This window comes from Megalobrama amblycephala, linkage group LG9, assembly GCF_018812025.1.
Source record: "Megalobrama amblycephala isolate DHTTF-2021 linkage group LG9, ASM1881202v1, whole genome shotgun sequence".
In the NCBI taxonomy this organism is placed as follows: domain Eukaryota; kingdom Metazoa; phylum Chordata; class Actinopteri; order Cypriniformes; family Xenocyprididae; genus Megalobrama; species Megalobrama amblycephala.
In genome coordinates, this window is record NC_063052.1 from 11729113 (window position 1) to 11752172 (window position 23060).

Below are 23060 nucleotides of genomic sequence, written 5' to 3' on the forward strand. Positions count from 1 at the left end.
TACTAAGGGAATGGCGGCATCACCCCTCGCCTGCAATGGCGTTGTCTAGCTGCGCGATCGTGTATGTGTGTGTGTGTAAAGCCCGGCTTGTATGTCAAATTGTGTCAATTGTCTGGTAAGGTCCTGTATGGCAGCTTGATGCTAGTAGCGGGCTGAATTAAAATGATGTTCAATGCACTTCCCCTTTGGTTAACGTTTTAAAGCGAGGACACATTTATTCCTGGGATAACTGACATTGCATTTGAAGGCGTATGTAGGTAAGTGACTCTTTTGTTTTGGAGCAACAACAAGGGAGTTAAGCAATACTTGTGCCACTTCTGCTTTTTGTTTATGTACGATGTTTTGCTAGCTGTGGCTAGATACACTCGCTGGAATGAACTAGGTCTGTATTTTTTGAGTATTTATAGATACTGGGTTTGTAGGATGGAGCTGTCAGTGATGCAGGCGATGTGATGTGATGCGCGTAACGTTACTGGTTGTTCATCATCTTTGAATAGCGCAATGATCGCAGTTTTGCTAAATGCATATTTACATTTGCATTTGTTTTTGCGTTATGCATATTGTGAGAGTTGAATGTGGGCTGTTATCTAACCAACATAAACTGTTTTTACATTATGCAGGTCGCGCGCACAGTTATATTTTGTCCTTGTGTTGGGCTGAATGTGCATCTGCCTTTCCGTGCTTTTATTATTCATATTAAATATTAATGTGGGATTGATTTTAAATACATTCCGGCAGCCTAAAATGCAGCGGTTGTCTGCGGTGTACACGATGGGTGATGGAAGGCAAATCTAATCTGCGAGCCATATCGAGATCTGCGTCGAAAACACATCGGTGCATCAACAACATCGCGCTGATATTGAGTGCTCCGTCGGCCCTTATGGCAAAGTGATGATCACGCATAATGTTGAGGGACCAGGGCGGTGGACTAGAGCCAATGCAAAGGCATCTCCCAGCATCCGAGTCCTTTTTGAGGCGTTGTGTTTACAAACTGATGTGCAGCAGAGTTGCTTGTTTTCGTCTGCCCTGCTGCCGCAGCTGCTGTTGGAATTGGGTAAACTGACCAAATTAAATAGCTGTTTTTAATTGCAAAGTCCAGAGTGGACTTATAAGGTACATGCCCACCTGTGTGGCCAAATAAACCTACGACACAATTTGTCATGTAAATGCGTTCACATTGTATTAGGCGCTTCATTTAATTCGGATTCATTTTTGATTAGTCAGCATGACTAATTAAAGAACTGCTGATCAAACTGGAGTTTTAGTGTCTGAATGTCCATTCAACAATATCCAAACATTCTCAGTCTGGATGTTACTTTAGTTTTACCATGGTACCTCTAATCGGTTCCTCTATCTTCAAGTCATCATATCAACTCTATATTGCTTTGCTAAAGCAGAAGTCTAGTTGTGAGACTTATTTTTAGGCTATATTGTTTCTCAGTACAATGAATAGTGACGTTTTTGAATTGAAATGATGTTTTCTGAGCACAGTGAATTCAGTTAAAGCTTTTTATAAGAAGTTCTGTAAGGTTCTTATCTTAGTGAGCTTATTAGGAACAATGGGGGTCAATGGAGTCGTTCCTAATAATCCCACTTGACAAAAAAAGTTATTTTTCTGTGATTACAATCACAGGCAGATCTTTTTTTGGCTCAAGAAGCTTCTTAAAATGAGTTTAATAACTGTTCAGTTGTAATATTTCATAATATTTTCTGTATTTTTGATCAAATAAATGCAGCCTTGGTGAGCAGCATAAGAGACTTCTTTCAAAATCTTAAATACGGCGCCAACTCCTGCGAGGACTTCAGAATACGCAATCATCTGGATCGACATGCACATTCCCAAATTTCTATATATCCTAATTATTGTTAATATGTAATTCATTTTAATTCATCAACTCATTGCTTCTACCTTACCTGTAAATTAATTGCATAAATTATTGCATTATTTGCTAACTGCATTCTTTAAATTGTAATGTTGACATGCATTCTCTGTAAAGCTGCTTTGAAATGATATGTATCGTGAAAAGCGCTATACAAATAAATGTGAATTGAATTGAATTGAATTAAATAAATAGAATAAAAGAATCACGATTCTGAACAGACAAACTAAACAAAATAGCATGTGATTTACTAGAGGTTCTGACAAAATGTTAATTGCTGCAGTCTGTTTAAAAATGTTTAATTAACTTAAATCAATTATTTAAAGAAAAATCGGGTTTGAATAAATTATTCAATGACTCGTTCATAAATACTTCACTTGTTTCATTAATGGATGAATCAGCGTTTTTGAACGAATCCCTTGAATTAATTATTCAAAGAGAAGTACATTTTTTACTTGTCACCACCTCGTGACGTAACAATGTAATCGATATGACCGTTATTTGAAGCACCAAAGTTACTTTCAAAAGGTGATTTGCTCTATTTTGATCACTACTGTAGATATCAGTGTTTATATCTGAAATATAAACTTTTGTCCCAGGAGCCGCGAACACAGATTTGATTCCGGTGTGTCAACGGTCTACTAGAAACAGGCGAATCGTTGTTATTTAGGAATTAAATGCTTGGGTGTTTGAATCAAGATCACAATCTTTTAACGATTAGTCGTGCAGCTCTAGATTATTATAGTTAGTCAGTTATAGTTATTACTAGTATATGAAACAACAACAACTGGGCCTATTTGGTATTTGGTGGGCTTATTGTCAATTCCTTGGCAAGTTTTTACTTTTTACAGTAGGCTATATGATTGTCTGCTGTTCAAAAATAAATAATAATTGCATAATTTGTGAACAAACAAGCTACTCATAACATTTTTGTAAATGTTTTCAGGAATCCCCAACAAAATGTGATTGCACCCACCGAACAACCTGAAGGAATGTTACTGCATATTTAAGAAGACCTCCATTGTCGAGGCTAAGATGTTGAAGACAGAGGCCTCGGCAGAGAGGAACACCCTGAGGAGCGCTTCCCCACACCGGAATGCCTACAGGACAGAGTTCCAGGCTCTAAAGAAGGCATTTGACCAACCAAGACAGGATGGAGACCCCAAACTCAAGGACCCGGAAGGGGTCAGGCAGCCTCGAGGGCGGCAATACGGGGCCCACGTCAGTCGCATCAAGAACATGTTCATGCAGATGGGGACCGAGAGCACTGGGTCCAACAGACGATCAAGGGATGAGACCTCCCCACAGAAACTCAACAAGCCAACAAACTTCATCAACAAGGCAGATGGGTCGGTGGTCAAGTTCCAGCACGGCACTGGAGAGCGGACTGCCGCTGGCCATCATAACTCAAAGTTCTCAGAAACGAGGAAACTCTTTGAGCAGAGCTCCAGAGATGCTTCGCAGTCGCCTGTGTACTCTTACGGCCGAGAGAAGAGGGGTTCTCACGAGCATCTGGATGACTGGCGGGGAGCGCGTTCAAACAGAGGCAGTACGGACTCTTTGGACAGTCTTTGCTCCAGGACAGAGGCCTCATCTCCCACTGTGAGTCAGCTCAGTGCTGTGTTCGAAAATATTGATCAGCAGGGCTCCGGTGCTACTTTCAGAAGAGGCCACGGAAGCGGTAGAGGGCTGTACTCCCCAGATGGCTTACAGAGACACGGGGAGGCCAGCGAGGAAGACAACAGTGCGCGACAGTCTCCGTCGCGTGGTTTTTACAGGACACGAGTGGGTAGCAAGCACAATCTGCCAGTTTCTTCATCTTCAGAAGATCTTCTCAGTCCGAGTCCTCTGTCTGAGGCCGTGGACCAGGTGAAACCCGATGAGAAGAAGCACCAGGAGACCCCCGATGTGGTTGATGGATCCAGTGAACCGATACCAAAAGATGAGGTAAACTCAACCAAGGCCGTGGAGGATTCTTCAGTCAATGATGTTGCAGGAAATTCAGCTACCACGGTCCACGAGGACACAGACGGTCATGTGAAGGAGGAGTCTAGCCGGATTACAGAGGATCACATTGAAGAACCCAATGAGGAATACTGTGGCAATGAGAGAGTTATTTTCACTGCCGATGGAGATGCTTGCTACCAGGGCTGGGGGGAGAGCTGCACGGACCTAGAGGATGACCTGTACGATGATGACCTTTCCTATGACCCGGGACCAGAGATTACTGAGATTCCTGGTCTTCCAGAGGAAGACAAGGAGGATATTCCACAAAAACGGAAAATTAAATTCAGCTCTGCACCCATAAAAGTAAGTTTATTGCTAGTCTTTTGCATGTTAATGGGTCAATGATGTGACACCTTAAGTTGGCATGAAAAAATGGTGCTTTTCTAAATTGATCTTATCGTAAACGATTCATCCGCACGTTTAATTTTTTGAGCACGTAATTATAATTCATATGTTAAAAATTGTATCTAAACGTCTCTCTGATGACATATGCCAGACTTCTCCAATTATTTAGCCTGCTTAAACCCCACCTCTTTCTTACAATCGACCGCAAGCTCACATTCAGATCTGTCACCAACAACCAATGGATTTGAACGAATTCCCGCCCTGCAGTTTTTTCCTTTTTTGATAATCTGTTTCACGCGGATGTACGTCACAATATGGAGGAAAAGATCTCTCACTACTTCCATTCAGTATTATTATTATAGTATTTATTAATATTTTGAATGAGCTTTTATTTCTAAATTTAAGTTAGTTTAAGTTTTAGTCATTTTTGTTTTATTAGTTTTTGTTTTTTAAATATTTCAGTTTTAGTTTGAGTGATTATGGTACTTATATTTTAAACTTATTTATTTCAGTTTGTTGACAAGGCAACATTTCTATTTTTTGTTTAAGTTTTTAAGTTTATATTTTTCATCCGAAATGTATATTTTAAATATTTTATTTCAATGATTGAAAAGAATTTTTAATAAGAATAGTTTAGTTAACAATAACATACACTGCTTCTGTTACATTGCAACTTTAATTAATTAAAAAAATACATTAAAAATGCAATTCATACATGCAATGAATTATTTAATACATCATGATTTTTTTAAATGACCAACTCATGATACGTTTTCATTGTTTTTACCTTGATAAATATATCTATTTAAATAAAAAAGTTGTGAAAAAATAATGATTAAAGGGTTAGTTCACCCAAAAATGAAAACTGTCATTAATTACTCACCCTTATGTCGTTTTGTTCATCTTCAAAACACAAATGAAGATATTTTCGAGAACCAATTATATTATTATGAGAACCAATGGAGTTCATTCTCGTGTGTTACGCATCGTGTTTGAACTTCTGCAAGAACCAATGAGGTTCACATCACACTTGCACATCAAGCAAGTACAGCTGACATTCTGTTTATGATCCTTGATCAATGTTTATATGTAAATAAAAGCCTAAATTCAATATGGTCATCGTATAAAGTGATTGAGTCTCTTCAGAAAATTTGGACTATACCACTCAATTCATGGATTAGTTTTATGATCTTTTTATGAACTTTTTGAAGCATCAAAGTGTTAGTTGCATAGACTCTCTATGGAGGAAGCGAAATCTCTCCGATTTCATTTCAAATATCTTCATTTGAGTTTCGAAAGTCTTATGGGTTGGGAACGACACAAGGGTGAGTGATAAAATTTTTTTCTTATTTTTGTCTGAACTAACCCTTTAATATACACTCATTCAATCGCATAAATGTTTTTCAAAACAATATAAAACCAACATGAATACAAAGCGTACATATGCATGGACACATGGACACTCTTAAATGTCATTGACCCTAGTTTATATTTTCCAAATCTATCCGAGTATGCTTTGATTTTTTTTAAAGGACTTAGAGATGTCCGCCAACATGTTATTCAGTTCCTGTTTTTCATCTCTGAAAGCTTATCATTGAACCTATAGAGGCCATTAATGCCATTTTATTGATTTTCTCCAATATAGTGAGAGCATTTCTTGTTTTGCCTGCCTATGTTAGAGCTTTTTAGATAACCATAAAGTGACATCCAGAGGCCCATTCATGCCTGTGGGGAGATAAACACATATAGCTTCTGTCCTCATATGCCTCTCTGACTCTCCTTGCTGTAACTTCTCACACCACCACTGTCTGTCCCTATGCTTGTCAATTCCCGTTCCTCTACACTATCATCAAGTCATGTTCCCATGAGAACATGCATAACCGCAGTGTTTGCAACTTTTTCCAAGGTGAAGCATAAAGGTAATTACAGTCTGTCTATCGACGTCTTGCGTTTCACAGGAAGCTATAGCATCACATTGTTGGGATTTTTATCATGTTAACTCCTCAGAAATGCATTTTACAGTCAATTAGAGTTCAGATGAATTCACTTAGCCAGCATTTAAATCAGTTATCTTTGATTTGCCCATATAATGTGGACTGTTGTTATTGATTAGTTGCGATATCGTGAAAATTGCTGCTGTTTGAGCCGCTGGAAATGTGTTTACAACCCCGGCGGCTGTTAACACTGATCGGAAGCTGGATGTAGATGTGGAAAATACTCGAAAACAAACATTCCCCTGGTTTGGATCAGTCCCATTAATACCCTTAAGCAGTGCTGGACCGGTTCCCCAGCCTCTCTCAATGGGTAAACGTGATGTTTGCTCGCTAATCTCCCTCACACGAGCTGAATTTCATCGAGCTGTTGTGTGCCAGAATTAACTGAATTAAAAGGTTCATTACGCCCGGTTTGTACACCTTTTTGCTCTTGAAGTATTGTATTCTTGGAGTCCCTTAATCAGATCACATCCCAATGCTGCTCTCGGTTTCAATTCTTGGATCCTGCTGCTAATTATAAACATGAAATATAGGTCTTCACAGCTGCCGAATGTCAAATGTGCGACAGTGCATTTGAACATATGGCATTTAGATCAGTCTGGTATAACAGATGTGTCCTTTAGCAGTGTTCATTCATAAATGTTCATCAACTAAATGTTATTAAATAAAGCAATAGTACTGTAACACGTGGAGCAACTAGAAAATGCCAGCTTGTTGTAAAATGGCATTGTGCCGGCTGGGTTAACTGTCAACTCGACTGAACTGCCCTGGTCGTTAGCTTGACAAAGAAAGACTTTTTCATGAGTCAGGGAATTTTGAACCCAGGCCACATGCTTTTTCTGCAGACATGGAGGAAATAACAGTCTGTGGTCTGTGTTCGGGCTTGAGAAAGGACCTGATTTGTGGTAAAACATTGTCCATTCACCAGACTAGACTAGCTTGATGATGAATAGAAGTGTCAGTCATTAATTATACTGAACATTTTCTCTCCTGCTCATAATATTTCTTAGTCACTCATTAAGTGGATCGTTTCCATATTAAAGCTTTTCTGAGCATAATTAATGTAAGAGTTGCTGTAAGAGGCTCTTGTGCGAGCGGCTCTAGTGGCCGTGTGGAATAACAGCACTCTTCCTACATTTACTCTGATGATTACAGGTTCATCAATTGCAAAATGATCACAGCATAATTCTCTGATTCTTCTTATAATTTCATGCACTACATTAGGCGTGTTTTATTTATCCTTTTTCCATCTCTGTGTTTGATTTTGAGCTGTTAAGGTATTAATAATGACCTTGCTTTGTGGTTGCCTAATGCTCTGTTTAGATGGGTCGCAGATAGCTAAATAATGCCTGTTTAGCATAGAAAAATTAGGCTTAGCAAAGCATTTTGTTGTTAATGTCCAAGGTTGCATGTTCATGTACAGGTTGCATAACATCCCCTCAGCCTATTGGTGAGTGTGTACAGTTAAGTTAGTTGATTTTAAAGGGAGGTTTCACTTAAAGTGCCCCTATTATGCTTTTTCAGAAAGTGTGTTATATAGCTGTTTGTGAATGTAATGGCTTGTTTCCATCGAGTGGAAGCTTCAGTTCAGTACAGTAGAGTACGATTTGGGACAGTAAACCCTGATCACCGCCAACAGTACCCTTACTTGATAGGTGTGGTGTATGCCGGAAAGTAACGATTGACGTCATTCTCGTGCGAAGAAGAAAGTGACAGTAAACATCAATGGAGGACATACAGCAGCTTTGTTTGAGCAAAGGCTGAAGGCTGCAAGGGAAAAACAGCCGAAAAATACACATTGTGTTTCAACAGTATTGTGCTGTCATTCTTTGTAGCACGCGCAAATGACGATTCTCTGTCAACCAATCAATGTTCTGCACCCTTTTGGTACCGGTACTATTGGTACTATTGTGCTAGGTACCCCAATGGAAGGGTCCCAGAAAAGTAGTACGGTACGGTTTGATATTTTGGTACCATTCACAACTTCTGACAATGGAAACTGAAATAATTGTATACCATACTGTACTGTACTGAACCATACCGCTTGGTGGAAACGAGCCATAAACGGTCTGCAGAGTTTCAAAGATCAAAGTGCAAGATAAATGTCGGTTTCTGACTCGTAAGCGGTAGACCAATCACAACAGACTGGGCCATCTGACCAATCAGAGCAGAGTAGGCTCTTGGACAGGAGGGGTTTAGAGAGACCGAATCCTTTATCGAGCCATTTCAGACATTGAGAGGAAAGATATGATGCTGCAATGTATATTATGAGAAAATTAAAGTGGTTTTTGACCTTGGATGCATGTGAACCTATTATAGGAGATCTCCAAAACAAAATTAGGAGCCTTTAAAATAGCATAATTGGGGCACCCTTGTGTTGTTCCAAACCTGTATGACTTTCTTTTTTCTGTGAAACACTGAATGAGAATTTTTGAAGAATGTATAAAGTATAATAATTTTCTTGTCATTGCAAAAAAGGGGGACTGAAGCTTTCAAGCATCAAAAAGGATGTGAAAGCAGAAAGCACCATAAAAATAGCTTAAAAGTAGTATTTTGTGGGCTTTATTTAAAATCTCCAGAAGTCATATGATAACTTTGTGTGTGAAACTTGAACTTGAAATTTCCCCTTTTGTGATGAATGGAAAAAAGTATGTCATACTGGTTTGAAACAACATGATGCTGAATAAATTATTAAAATTTTAATGTTGGGGTGAAATACTATATCCCTTGTAGAACATTTGTTTTCTTTCTACAATAATAAAAAAAATAAAAATGTTAGCATGATCTTATGATGTCCAATATAAAAATGAAGGGTCCTAAAGCAAAATCACTGAACTAGCTGACTTTAAAGGGGACATGTTATATACTTTTTCAAAGTCTTGATTTTGTTTTTTGGGTCTACTAGAACAGGTTTTCATGCCTGAATGTTCAAAGATCAATATTTTCACATGTTGCAGCACCTCTTTTCCCAGTCTGTCAGTAACGCTCTGGGGTGCAACTATGGTCGCAAGTTCCAATAGAGTTCAATGGGACTTACGACCATAGTTGACTAACAATGCTTTTGGGAAATGCACCCCTGTTTAGTTCCTGTCTCTATGAAGCCCCTCCTTCTGAGAAGCACACTGTGCTCTGATTGGTTGGCTGCTTCAAATGTGTTTCCACATTTACTACGAGTTTCATCACATAACTACAGTAACTCATCCAGGCCCCTGTATTTTGCATATGTCTTGGGCAGGAATTATTTAAAGGAGGAATATTGTGACGTATGCATTCTCAGAAGAAATCTCAAGACTACATTGGAGGCATTTCAAACAATGCACACATATAGAGAGAATAACTCCACTCGAGTGACTTTTGTAACTTTGCAGACCTTTTTCATGCTCAAACAGCAACACACTAAAGAAAGCTGAAAATGTGAAAAAGCATAATAGGACCCCTTTAATGGATTTATTCCATAGGGGTTGTTTTGTAAACACTGGAGGCAATGGAGAGCACTTCAAGTCCATTTCAATGTGCACATCCTGTGATTGTACTCGTTTCGTCTCGTAGTCCTGCCCAGCGTGGGAGAGTGTGTCAGTCTGACTCTGATAATGAGGATCTGGCATCTAGTAGCCAAGTCCTCTGCCTGTCCTTTTTATAGATGGATGTTAGTTACACAAATCTATCATGTTACAAAAGCATGTGCCTTACCATTGCAGAACAAGACAAGAAAATTGTTGCATCATCATGTGGTAGAGTGAGACCAATATCAAATGTAAACTCAGGCATGTTTATATTCACTGGTTTAGTTGTCACAACAGTCTGCAACTGTAGATTTTGAACATGATATACTAGGATGGTGCAGTGGAGTAGATGCTGTTTACAAGATCATTTTATTTCTAATATTAGATTTAATTGAGAGCAAAGTAACCAGATCAAACATGCGCCTTTTACAGTGAATTCTAGTGTTTGTTTAGCTGCGCCCTTTGTTACATTCGTCCTATCATCATCATCCTCCTACATAAACTGCACTTACAGGCTAAATGAAATATGACATTAGCTCTTCTAATCTCAGCCTCTTGTTATGGCATATTTATTCCTTCTTGATTCTCTAATGGATTTGAATGACTGGGCAGCAGTTGAATGACTGCTGAAATGATTCAATGATTATACACTCCATTCTGTGCTCAGATGCACATACTGTATATAGACCTCCCTCTGAATCAGTCCAGCCTTTTACTATATCAGCTCAATCCTTTAATTCAGTTGAAAGGGTTGATGCTATAGTCTAATTATCAGATATATTTTAGGGTTCGATTAAATATATATAAACATTCTTTCAGGAACGTAGATGAGAAAAGTCTTTTAGGTGAGTGAGCTGAGTAGTAGAGGATGTTTTATTCATTTTCATTTTATTTTAAGGAATCTCCAGTCAAGGTATTTATAAAGCCATAGCCATGACTGGAAAAGATTAAGGTGGCTTTATGTAATTGGAAAAGGGGTATTTCAGTCTTATACTGTGGATAAAGATGTCTCATTTGGTGATTTCATGATGATTTTCAGCCACTTAGGTGGATGATAATTTAAATCACCCAATGAATGCAGTTTTCTAACATGGCTTGATGTATTTTCTATTTAAAAAGGAAGTTTGGGCTAGACATACTAAAGTGCATTAGAATAGAATAGTGCATAAGTGCATAGAAAAAGACAAGTTAGCTACTTTCTTTGTAGTTGCAGTGGTTATTAGGGGTAGGGATGCACCGATAATTTAAACATTTTGGCCGATACCGATAACTGATCATTCTTTTTATTTGAAAGCCGATAACCAATATATTGGCCGATGAATCTATATCACAATTTTTATATAATTTTTGAGACACTGATTAAGTCATTAAAAGTCATGTCATGTCATAATGTTCTCATTATAATATTATGACAGACTTGCGCTGTAAATTATACTTAACTGTATTTTCATTTTTGAAGTGATTTCAATCTTATTTTAAGCAATTCAAAACCATAATGGCGGACAGTGCGCATCTTAAAGGCAGAAATTCGCATCCAAAATGTTCGCACGTTAAAAAATAAATACGACCTCACGTTGTCTCAATCACGTTTACACACTGCCTTCGAAACTTTCATCCGTCATAAAACAATTCGGATCAGGTTCGATTTTCTGTGTTTTTCGCATCCGTGGCACGCATTTTGAGAGGCGTTTTGACAATTCAGAGCCACCGTACGTGAACGCAAAATCCCGAATGCCATCTGACAGATGATCCACGTCAGAATATAAAGACAGATTGTGCCAGTATCGCTAACAAAGCATCAAACTGAGGCACTGACATCCTGAAGTAAACTTTGAAATGCTCAGGATAGTCACTCAGCTCCTTGATGAGGCGGAACTCTCCTTTCTCTCTGTGCAGTCTCAGGATTGGATGGACCCAATATTTCCTCTTTTTGTCTTTTTAAGAAGAGAGAGGACAACTAAATCATGCTCACTGTTTGAAGACTTCATTTTGTGTTATTTTGCGAATTTTTTCGCAACGGATTCATTAATACGCATCGGACTCAGTGTGCAAGGTCTCTGTGTGTGACGAATTTTTAGGATCACGAATATGAATAAACGCATACGAAAATTTCGGACTGAGTGTGCAAAGGCCTTAAGTGTCTCAGCTGAAGGAAAAAAATCCATTATTTATCGGTTTTAATATATTGGCAAAATTTTCTTATCAGGCCGATAACATTAAAAAAGAACATATATAGGCCGATAACAATATAGTGGCCGTGCATCCCTAATTAGGTGGTGGGGCATTCTCATTCCAGAGAGCATCTGATTGGACAAAAATCTGTGTAGTGCAGGATGAGTCATCAATTTTTTTGGTCTTTTTTTCCAGGAGAAAAACTGTGTATTTTAAATGTGTATTTCTGCTAAAAGTAAGTTTTGTCCAATTTTGTGTTACTTTTGTAAACATACCTATGTTTATCAGGAGCTATCAGTTATTTTTCTAATTTGTTACACAGAACAAACATGCTGTCATGACACAAGATGTCAATGTACAGTTTGTGCAAAAAATGAAGCTATCAAGCGATTTTGAAACTGTAGTCATTGACAAAGGTCTGTCTGACAATGCATTATGAATGCTGTGGTATTTTTTGTTTGCTTGTTTCTCTGACATCTGACCCTTTCTGGAGTTGAATTTTTAACGACTGTGGAAACAGAAGACAGGCCTGTGGTTCCGACGCTGCACCGTTCCAGCTGTCCGTGTCAGGCACTAATTCTCTGCTTCTCTCCCTCCACCCCCGTCACAGGCCATCACTGAATCTATCAGAGTGTAGATCCTGCTTTTTTCCATGATGGAAACAAGGAGGTGTTCAACGCTGACACAGTGTCCTGTATTGTTTGTTGCTCGTTGAGTGTTCACCAAGTTGTGTAGAGTGACATTTTTCCCTCACTGTGTGTCCATTGTACTCAGGAACATATTATTTAATAATAATAATAATAATAATAATATAGTAGTATTTTAGAATATATATTTTATGATTTTTTTTCTCTTTTTTTGCTACTTATTTTTTTTATTGTTTTTTGTTAGAAACACAACGGAAACTTACAGAAAAAAAAACGTAACAAACATTTAAAAAATAACAGAAGTTGCAGTTCATATATATATATATATATATATATATATATATATATATATATATATATATATATATATATATATATTCACTCAGCAATATTACATAAACACACACTCATGTAAACAATCAAAAACAAACCTCTGTTCTGCAGAGGAGAAAGCTTACCATTTTCTCCCTTTGTTCTTAAAGTCGGAGTGAAAGAGTCTTTTTATTCTATTTCTATATCTTTGTTATTATTTTTTATTTATATATTCAAGATAAATATTAAATTATTATATTTTAATTACATACAGTAGTGGCCAAAAGTGATGTCCGGCCTATAAGAAAATTGACATCTTCACCCTTTATTAATTATGTTGTAATCAATGTATGCTTTTTCCTGTGAGCTTTTTGTTTTTCTATGCATTTTATAAAAATTTTTTGCATAGTAAAATAAAACCTGTAATTTGCCTTTTTTTGCCAAATAATAATTTAATTTAATAATTTTTTTGTCAGATAATTACCGTAGTTTTGTTGTTCATATTTAAAATATTTAAAGAAAAAACTTTAAAAGTTTAAAAAGTTTATTTGATTAAAAACAAATATCCCCTCCAGACATCACTTTTGGCCGTAATGTATTTTAGAAAATATAAGTCCATTAAAATATGACCAGATTGTTAAAATAAATAAATAAATAAATAAATATATTAAAAAAATATATATATATATATATATATATATATATATATATATATATATATATATATATATATATATAGTGTAACATTTTTAAATATATTTAAAATATATTGTTATATTATTTACTTTTTTCATTTATTTTTAATAATCTGATTATTATGATTTATTAGTGGACCTGTATTTTCTAAAATATCTATTAAAAATGCAATAATATATTTATTATTATATAATTTTTTTTTTTTTTTCACATAGTCTAAGAACTAGTTAGGAACTATTGTAAATCTTTAATCTAAAGTATTGAACATAAAGTTCAAATCATTATTAAATGCATGTATATAATGCATACGTACTAAGGATAGGCTAATAGCTGGAACTAGCGTGCATGTAAATGTAACACCCTCACCCACTTGTGTGGTCAGTTGATGAATTATGTATTCATCAGACCATGTTTGTGATCATGTGAGAAGACTCAGCCAACACATGAGAATGAAGCATAAAGTAAGCAATTGTTGTCTTGTTTATCCACTTATGCTAGCAGCTCCCCCTCACTGTTCCAGCGTGCTAAGTGTTGGCGGGTGGTGAGGCCCCTAGAGGTATTTCCACAAACACAGGATTAAAAAGAGGGTGAAATGATGACATTCCAGGCCAGATAAACTGAAAAAGAATCAAGAGGACGAACAGAACCATATGTTTTGAAGGAGCTGGTCTTGACACAGAGCAAAAGGCTAATTATGCTTGAGAGTTTCATATCACCTGACTCATCAGTTCAAGTCTCCTCCATGGCCAAAGTGCTTTTAAAATAGTTGAAAGATAAAATGGCTTTTAAAATAATGCTTAGTCTCATATAATGCGCTCTCTGCAAAGGCTTCTACTACATGAATGGATAACAGCTTTTAATAGCATTAGGAAAACATTCAAATGCTTGTCATGAAACTGGTGATTCATATATTTTTATGCTCTGTGTTTCTCTGTGTTTCAGCTGCAGGCACTTTAATGTCCCAGGTGTTTATTTTAATTGAAACTAAAAGACTTAATTAAAACTTTTTTTTTTTTTTTTACAATATTTTACAATATTCATCATTGATTTTTTGCCACTTTCAACTGTCTTTTTATATCTACATTTTATTTATTATGATAATGTAATTTTAATGTGTATTATGTCAAAATATTTTACGTTGCCTTTCAAAATTTTGGGATTGGTACGATTTTTTTAAAATATTTTTGAAGTAAGTCTCTTATGCTCAACAAAGCTATATTTATTTGATTAAAAATATTGTAAAAACAGTAATACTGTGAAATATTATTACAATTTAAAATGACCATTTTCTATGTGAATATATTGTAAAATGTAATTTATTCCTGTGATGGTAAAGCATCAATACTCCAGTCTTTACTGCTCAAGAAACATTTCTTATTATTATCAATGTTGAAAACGGTTGAGCTGCTCAATAATTTTGGAACCCATAAAAAAAATCAGAATACTTGAATGTATTTCAAAGCAACAGCATTATTTTAAAATTAAAATGTCTTTTGTAATCTTTTGTAAATGTGTGTAAAACTGTCACTTTTGATCCAGTTAATGCATCCTTGCTGAATAATAGTAGTAATTTCTTTAAAAAAAAAAATCTTACTGACCCCAAACTTTTGGATGGCATATTCTTTTTTTACACAAAATGTGATAAAAACAACAACAAAAACAGAACATTTTTATTATGTGTCATTTCCAAAATTATGCAAAAAGTGTGAAAATACACTCTAAAAAATGCTGGGTTGTTTCAACGCAATTTTGGGTCAAATATGGACAAATGTTTAAATTAACTTTTTAACCCAACGGTTGGTATTTATCCATATTTGACCCAAATTTGGGTTGAAACAACCCAGCATTTTTTAGATTGTATTATTTATTGTATGCATTCAAATGATTTAATAATGATTTAATGTCATTTCCATCATTCACTCTAAAAAATGCTGGGTTAAAAACAACCCAAGTTGGATTGAAAATGGACAAACCCAGTAATTGGGTTATTTTAACCCAGTGGTTGGGTTAAATGTTTGCCCAACGTGCTGGGCAGTTTTATTTAACTCAACTATTGTTTAAAAATTACTCTATGGCTGGACTAAAATGAACCAAAAATAGGTTGGAAATTAAAAATCAGACACATAATTACTAGAGGCAACAATAATAATCATAAAGGTGAACATTTATTAATAAGCAATTTAATAAATGTTTATTGTTTAATTATTAGGCCTATTCATTAACATTATTAATACATTTATTAAACATATTGTTAATTTCCAACAAACTTTGGGTTCATTTTAAGCAAGAAATACAGTAATTTTAAACAATAGTTAAGTTAAATAAAACTACCCAGCAAACATTTAATCCAACCGCTGGCTTTTCCAACCCAACTTGGGTTGTTTTTAACCCAGTATTTTTTATCGTTGAATGCATACATTATGACATTTGTTGTAAAAAAAAAAAAAAAAATCTCTTTTGACGCAGATATATCCCATTGTTGGACATTGTTAGTAGATAAACTAGTGAAATTGTGAACATAAGAGTTTCCATTGGCCCACAAGTGCCTGTAGTTGAAGAAACGTTTATATTTGAATGCATTTCTTGACAACATGATAGAAAGAAAGTTAATTTGACTTTGGAAAACAGCAGCAGCAGCTTCCAGTTTTCAAAGAATAGTACAGGAATGTCTGTCTGCAGATTTGTCTCTGTGTTGCATGGTTAATCCACTCAGCATCAGCTTCGCCGTCCCTTTGGGAGAGAGCTGTGTGTGTGTGTGTGTGTGTGTGTTGACACTGGGAGCGCTGGCACCGCTGCATGACTGTAAGGCCATTTAATGCGATCAGTTGTAGTCAGCCAGACTCTGAGCCACGCAGCACCATTGCCAGCCTATGATTCAAATGCCGACAAACACTTTCAGCCGATTGTTCTTCTCCACCCTCCCTGTTTCCCCTCGGTCTGCCCCTCGGTTAATCCTTGGACTGTTCCCCACAAGCATTGCAGTCACCCACGATGCAGCTGGAGGCGTGCTGGTGTAATATACTGCGTTAGAGGCATACCGATGAGCCGTGGCTGCTGCGCTAGAAGTGCAGTGACACAAAGAAGGATGAGAGACGAGACGGATAATGAAGTAATGAGCAAAGAGAGATGAGGAAGAGAGTGGGAGTAGAGGGATGGATGATGGGCCTGGCTCAGTTTCACTCACCCCTGCAGTTTTGTGCAAATTCACTCTTTGCTGAGAAAAATTAGCTCTTAGAGCCTTTGGTGGAATCTCACAACATGCAATAAAAACTTAAAGTGCTCTCCGAACAGGAAAACGCTTATACAAGCTTACATTTCTTGGCTATTATGCAAGGTAGCAGTTGGAGCCAAATACCTCGCAGGCTGCTGGGTTTTAAATATAAGACTGCAGTGGATGAGCAGTAGATGAGAGGATAGAGCGAGAGCTGATCTACCGTATCATGAGAAGACAAAAGAGATGTGTTGTGTTTGTTTGAAGGCAGCTAACAGGTGTATTGATCTAAACGGTGAATGACAGGAGATGGATGGAGATGACAGAGAGGTGAGTTGAGTGGGCCGAATCGATATTACTAGATGAAGATGCACCAGGATATTCAAGAAAAGTTTCACTGTTAGTTGGACCAAAGCCAAGAAAAGATTCAGCACAAAAGGCCGCAAAATTAAAGAAACAGCAACAAGTTATTGGTGTTATCTTTTCTGTGGAGTGTTTTTTAAGAATCAACAGGCAGATTAATAATTGAAGCTGCAAATGCATTAATAAAGATTAACATGACGGCACATCAACTACATAAATATATCCACTAACCATTCAGAAACGTCCAGTTTCATTCTAAAAGTTGTAACTTCTTCCTGAGTCTCTCCATCAGTGTCGACTCCGGTTTGAACAATGTAAGGCTGAACACCGTTACTGACAATCCTCATTTTGGCTGCGTGAGATTCTCCAGCTTTGTTGTTGTTGAGCAACCGAAGCGCGAGCTGTTAAAGCTCCGCCCTCTTCTGGAAAGCGGGCCGGGAGCAGCAGCTCATTTGCATTTAAAGGTGCCATCGAATGTTTTTTTACAAGATGTAATATAAGCCTAAGGTGTCCCCTGAATGTGTCTGTGAAGTTTCAGCTCAAAATACCCCATAGATTTTTTTAAATTAATTTTTTTAACTGCCTATTTTGGGGCATCATTAACTATGCACCGATTCAGGTTGTGGTCCCTTTAAATCGAGTGCTCTCCGCCCCCAGAGCTCGCGCTTGCCTTAAACAGTGCATAAACAAAGTTTACACAGCTAATATAACCCTCAAAATGGATCTTTACAAAGTGTTCGTCATGCATACTGCATGCATGCGTCGGATAATGTGAGTATTGTATACTGTTATATTGTTTACATTTGATTCTGAATTAATTTGAGGCTGTGAATCGTGGCTAACGGCTAATGCTACACTGTTGGAGAGATTTATAAAGAATGAAGTTGTGTTTATGAATTATACAGACTGCCAGTGTTTAATAATGAAAATAGCGACGGCTCTTGTCTCCGTGAATACAGTAATAAACAATGGTAACTTTAACCACATTTAACAGTACATTAGCAACATGCTAATGAAACATTTAGAAAGACAATTTACAAATATCACTAAAAATATCATGATATCATGGATTATGTCAGTTATTATTGCTCCATCTGCCATTTTTCGCTGTTTTCCTTGCTTGCTTACCTAGTCTGATGATTCAGCTGTGCACAGATCCAGACGTTAATACTGACTGCCCTTGTCTAATGCCTTGAACATGGGCTGGCATATGCAAATATTGGGGGCGTACATATTAATGATCCTGACTGTTACATAACAGTCAGTGTTATGTTGAGATTCGCCTGTTCTTTGGAGGTCTTTTAAACAAATGAGATTTACATAAGAAGGAGGAAACAATGGAGTTTGAGACTCACTGTATGTATTTTCCATGTACTGAACTATGCCAAGATAAATTCAATTTTTAATTCTAGGGCACCTTTAAAGGGACACACACAAAAAAATGGCATGTTTTTGTTCACACCCAAAAAGAAGCAAATTTGACAAGCTATAATAAATTATCTGTTTGATATTTTGAGATGAAACTTCACAGACGCATTCTGGGGACACCATATTACATCTTGTAAAATTGGCATAATAGGTCCCCTTTAATGTATTTTATTTATTATCAAAGCCTTATTTATCAAACCCTCTACATGTTATCTTATGAATAAGCCCATTCAAATTTAAAATGAAACCATGTAATGATATTAAGACAAAACAAAGTCTCCTGGACAGCTATATGCAATATGTCTAATGAATATAATAGATGATGTGAATTACTATGTTCTCCCTCGGCACGTCAGACCTGACAGTAAGCTTCAGCACACTGCCCACACTTTGTCTGTTGCGTAGAGCCCCTCATGCTTGTCATGTCTGGCAGATTCACAAAAGACAGTCGTCTGTTGAGCCATTTTTAGCCAGCTGTGGACTGTCAACACTGTGATAGTTGGCTGAGCTCAGGAGAATACAGGAGAATAAGGTGTGAGGGAAGCTCTGGAACAGATCCACTGACTTTAGAGATGGATGTTTCTGGAAACGTCTTCACTTTCAGGTTAGAGCTCTGCGCAAGGGAATGTTTTTGTATTTATGCCCTCCTGGCCTCTGTGTAAGAGTAACTGTGGCACAGAAGCTGGTTGGCATGCAGTGGATAATGTGAGCTATGCGCTGTAGTTCAGCTGTAAGGACTTTTATATGGTTGTTTTCTTTCAACAAGTCACTCTTAATGTTTCAGTGAAGGAAACATCTTTATAGTTACTATCTTCAAGGCTGCAGACTCACTATCCAGCCTTTTTTGCCGGTCTAGCTGTGCAATATGATGCCTGTCCCCATGTTGAGATTTAGGCGAGATATATGTGACTGATTGACTTATTTATTTACTGTGTATTTATTTATGTATTGTGTGATTGTGTGATTTGGAAAATCAGCATTCACTAAGCCCAAGACAAATTTCCCCAAGGGGTCGATAAAATATATTGTATTGTAATATGATTTTCATCAAGACCATTGAAGGAATGTAGACAAAGGGCTCATTACACATCAGCTAATCATTCGGTCAGCAATGTGACTGCTCAATAATGCATAGCTGTTGATCAGTTTACATTATTGATGTTGTAAAGTGCACTAGAGATTATGCTTGCTTTTGTCCCCTTGCTTGGATATAACCCTGCGCTCTGGTTTCAGAGCGCTTCCTACCACGTATGGTTCGGACACATTGGTTTAGGCTTGTAATTAGCATAAAACATCAGATTTGAGTCTAATTTGTTTCCTTCACAGATGAGATAGCTTTGATTCTGCTATGATCAGTCATGGTTTAATTGAAGCTGATGATTCTCATGGTGGCAGCTGGACTGACAGTGTCACTGGTATAGCAGGGTTGAGGAGAAGTGAGGATCTTTTAGCAAGCAGTCCAAGAACATACAATCACAAGGGTAAACCAAATAAGAGGCCAATGGTAATAATCCAGACAATGAAGACACGGGAGATGGAACAGCTCTATATAACAAGTGTGTAAAGGCAACGGCCGACCAGGGTTGCCAGGTTTTCACATCAAAACCCGCCCAATTGCTACTCAAAACAAGCCCAAAATTAGCCTAATTGCATTTCGGGGGGACCCCCTGGTAAAAAATTGTGTTCTGGCGGGTAAAATCCATGTTTTTGGAGGGGTTCCCCTGGTAAAATTATTCCAGGGGCTAATTATCATGTTATTTGTGGTTCCACAAACATGGAAAACAACCTGCAGCAACAGTGTTAAAGTAGCCCAATTCCTCGGAAAAAACGCAAACTTGGCAACACTGCGACCAACAAACAGAGACTGAAACACAGGAGTATAAATACACTAACAAGAGGCTAACATAGAACAGGTGAAGGTGATTAGATGTCATGGTGACTAACAAGGGTAGCTGTAGAAACTAAGCTAAACAGAAACTATTTTTATGAAAGGATAAAATTTTTTTACAAAGAAAGGATTTTTAGAAATCTTGGCCAACTGAAAAGTATGAACATGAAAAGTATGAGCATGTACAGCACTCAATACTTAGTTGGGGCTCCTTTTGCCTGAATTACTGCAGCAATGCGGCGTGGCATGGAGTCGATCAGTCTGTAGCACTGCTCAGGTGTTATGAGAGCCCAGGTTGCTCTGATAGTGGCCTTCAGCTCTTCTGCATTGTTGGGTCTGGCATATGGCATCTTCCTCTTCACAATACCCCATAGATTTTCTATGGGGTTAAGGTCAGGCGAGTTTGCTGGCCAATTCAGAACAGGGATACCATGGTCTTTAAACCAGGTACTGGTAGCTTTGGCACTGTGTGCAGGTGCCAAGTCCTGTTGGAAAATGAAATCTGCATCTCCATAAAGTTGGTCAGCAGCAGGAAGCATGAAGTGCTCTAAAACTTCCTGGTATATGGCTGCGTTGACCTTGGACCTCAGAAAACACAGTGGACCAACACCAGTAGATGACATGGCACCCCAAACCATCACTGACTGTGGAAACTTTACACTGGACCTCAAGCAACATGGATTGTGTGCCTCTCCTCTCTTCCTCCAGACTCTGGGACCCTGATTTCCAAAGGAAATGCAAAATTTACTTTCATCAGTAGCAGTCCAGTCCTTTTTGTCTTTAGATGCTTCTGACGCTGTCTGTTGTTCAAGAGTGGCTTGACACAAGGAATGCGACAGCTGAAACCCATGTCTTGCATACGTCTGTGCGTAGTGGCTCTTGAAGCACTGACTCCAGCTGCAGTCCACTCTTTGTGAATCTCCCCCACATTTTTGAATGGGTTTTGTTTCACAATCCTCTCCAGGGTGCGGTTATCCCTATTGCTTGTACACTTTTTTCTACCACATCTTTTCCTTCCCTTCGCCTCTCTATTAATGTGCTTGGACACAGAGCTCTGTGAACAGCCAGCCTCTTTTGCAATGACCTTTTGTGTCTTGCCCTCCTTGTGCAAGGTGTCAATGGTCGTCTTTTGGACAACTGTCAAGTCAGCAGTCTTCCCCATGATTGTGTAGCCTACAGAACTAGACTGAGAGACCATTTAAAGGCCTTTGCAGGTGTTTTGAGTTAATTAGCTGATTAGAGTGTGGCACCAGGTGTCTTCAATATTGAACCTTTTCACAATATTCAAATTTTCTGAGATACTGAATTTGGGATTTTCCTTAGTTTTCAGTTATAATCATCAAAATTAAAAGAAATAAACATTTGAAATATATCAGTCTGTGTGTAATGAATGAATATAATATACAAGTTTCACTTTTTGAATGAAATTAGTGAAATAAATCAACTTTTTGATGATATTCTAATTGACCAGCACCTGTAATTATACACACACATTTTATTTTTTTGTACATTTAGCAAGAAATAATGTATACATTTTATAAATGTTATTTTTATTGATATTATTTAGATTATGTATTATTTAGATTATATGTTGATATTATTTAGAACATTTATTTGATTTTAGAATGTTAGAACAAACATTTTATTTAATATTTTATTTAAATAAATGCTGTTATTTTTAACTTTTTATTCATTTAAAAATCCTAAAAAAAAAATAATCAGAAATGTTTCTTGAGCAGCAAATCATCATATTAGAATGATTTCTGAAGGATCATGTGACACTGAAGACTGGAGTAATGATTACATTTGAAAATATAGTAAAATTTAAGTTATTTTAAATTGTAATAACATTTCAAAATAAATTCAGCCTTGGAGATAACCAAGTGTGTGTATGTGTTGTGTTTATATGTAAGCATTTTTTTTTTTTTTTTTTTTGGTGGAGCCAGCTTAAAAACAGTTCTTGAAATTCTTACCATAATCAATAATCAGTTATAAGTATTTTGTTGATTTTTGTTTTTGCATGTGTTCATAATTTCTTTGTATGACAGCCTGGACAAACATTATGTCGTACAATTTGGCATGTTTCATTGCGTTATCACAAATAAAACAATCAACTACATAATATGCTTAAAAAATCTTCAATAAATTATAATATTTGTTGGATATACAGTATGTTAATCTTTCTGAATTTCAGAAGACACATACTCTCTAGCCTTGGATGATTCACATACTCCATCTTTTGTAACAATGAAAAAATATGCTCCACACAGCTGTTTAATCATGTGACCTCAGTAATGTGACATTGACTTTTTTTGGCTCCCAGGTGTTCAAAACCTACTGCAATGAAGATTATGACCGGAGGAATGAAGAGGTGGACCCGGTGGCATCCTCAGCAGAGTATGAGCTGGAGAAACGGGTGGAGAAGCTGGAACTTCTCCCTGTGGAACTGGAAAAAGGTGAATAGCAGTGTCACAAAAGAGATTTCTATGAGGTTAAAAGTTTAGGATGGTTTTCATGATTGGCGACACTGGGTCTAGTCATCACACGTTAATATTTTTCAGCCAGTTTTTACTCAAAACATTATGATTACTAAGATACACTATATCCCTTGTGA

General features: G+C 37.0%; 1 protein-coding gene across 6 annotated transcripts in view; it reads left to right on the forward strand.

Moving 5' to 3' along the window:
* Window positions 1-23060, forward strand: part of ppp1r9a (protein phosphatase 1, regulatory subunit 9A) — a 71684-nt gene that overhangs the window by 5541 nt on the left and 43083 nt on the right. For 4 of the 6 annotated variants that reach the window (XM_048201577.1, XM_048201580.1, XM_048201582.1 and 1 more), the window contains exons 1-3: window positions 56-257; window positions 2827-4190; window positions 22770-22902. In XM_048201577.1, coding sequence (XP_048057534.1) covers window positions 2916-4190; window positions 22770-22902 — 1408 coding nt within the window. In that variant the 5' untranslated portion in view covers window positions 56-257; window positions 2827-2915. Of the gene's footprint in view, window positions 1-55; window positions 258-280; window positions 383-2826; window positions 4191-22769; window positions 22903-23060 lie in introns of those variants that run through there. The other 2 variants (XM_048201579.1, XM_048201578.1) reach the window with 2 other exon arrangements.